General features: G+C 34.4%; 1 protein-coding gene across 1 annotated transcript in view; it reads left to right on the top strand.

Moving 5' to 3' along the window:
- The window catches only part of smx5, a 3840-nt gene extending 3438 nt beyond the window's left edge, over positions 1–402 (top strand). The window contains exon 5 of the mRNA XM_083570157.1: positions 1–402. This exon is cut by the window's left edge and continues 115 nt beyond it. Within this exon, the coding sequence (XP_083426283.1) occupies positions 1–11 (11 nt within the window). The 3' untranslated portion in view covers positions 12–402.
- The last annotated feature ends 354 nt before the right edge of the window (positions 403–756 follow it).

The raw sequence follows: 756 nt of genomic DNA, 5'->3' as shown, positions 1-756 counted from the left end.
AGAAACAATGATTTTTTTTTTTTTCCCTTCTTGGTGGACTTGTAAAAAAAAAAAAATAAAAAAAAAATAATAATAATAATATCGGACTACACTTTTCTTTTAAGCTCAGATTTTGTATTGTGTTGGTCTAAGGAATGTAGTGGACGATGTTTTTCTGTACACGGGGTTACCTGGGTTTTTTCCAGATTAAGTTGTAGTACTCTGCCTGTGAATGCAGAATTGACCTAGGTATAATGTTTCTATGTTTAAATGCATTTTATTACATTTAGTTTTTCTAGTTTTTTATTTTTTTCAATCAGGAAAACAAGAAGAGCCCCAAAATGTTTAGTCATAATCGGACACAGTAGTGTCCCACTTCTGTTTTGTTGAAAATGAAAATAAAACCGATACCATGTTGAATAATTGTGGTAATTTCTGTCTAAACTATTTTGACATCTGTTTGCTCTGAATTTTTTTTTATATATCCGGCATAGCTCCCTTCATGTGCACTTTTTCTTTAAAAGCTTGTGGTATTTCTAGAGGTCTCTCAGAGAAAAGTTTCCCTCTTGTTCAGGGAGTCTCAGATAGGCCACATTATAATTCTGGTATATTGGGAACATGCAAGGTTCTTCCCAATTACTAATAACTTGCTGTTAGGGCAGGGGTGGGTGCAGGTTTTCAGTCGAACCAATCAAGGGCCACACCCAATGGTCATTGAAAATAAACATTAGATTGAAACAGGTAGAATTTGGTGTGGACTTGCTTGGTTGGAATGAA

The sequence above is a fragment of the Silurus aristotelis genome (assembly GCF_946808225.1).
Source record: "Silurus aristotelis genome assembly, chromosome: 2".
NCBI lineage: Eukaryota > Metazoa > Chordata > Actinopteri > Siluriformes > Siluridae > Silurus > Silurus aristotelis.
The sequence above is the reverse complement of the archived record's forward strand: the minus strand, read 5'-3'. Positions and strand labels throughout refer to the sequence as shown.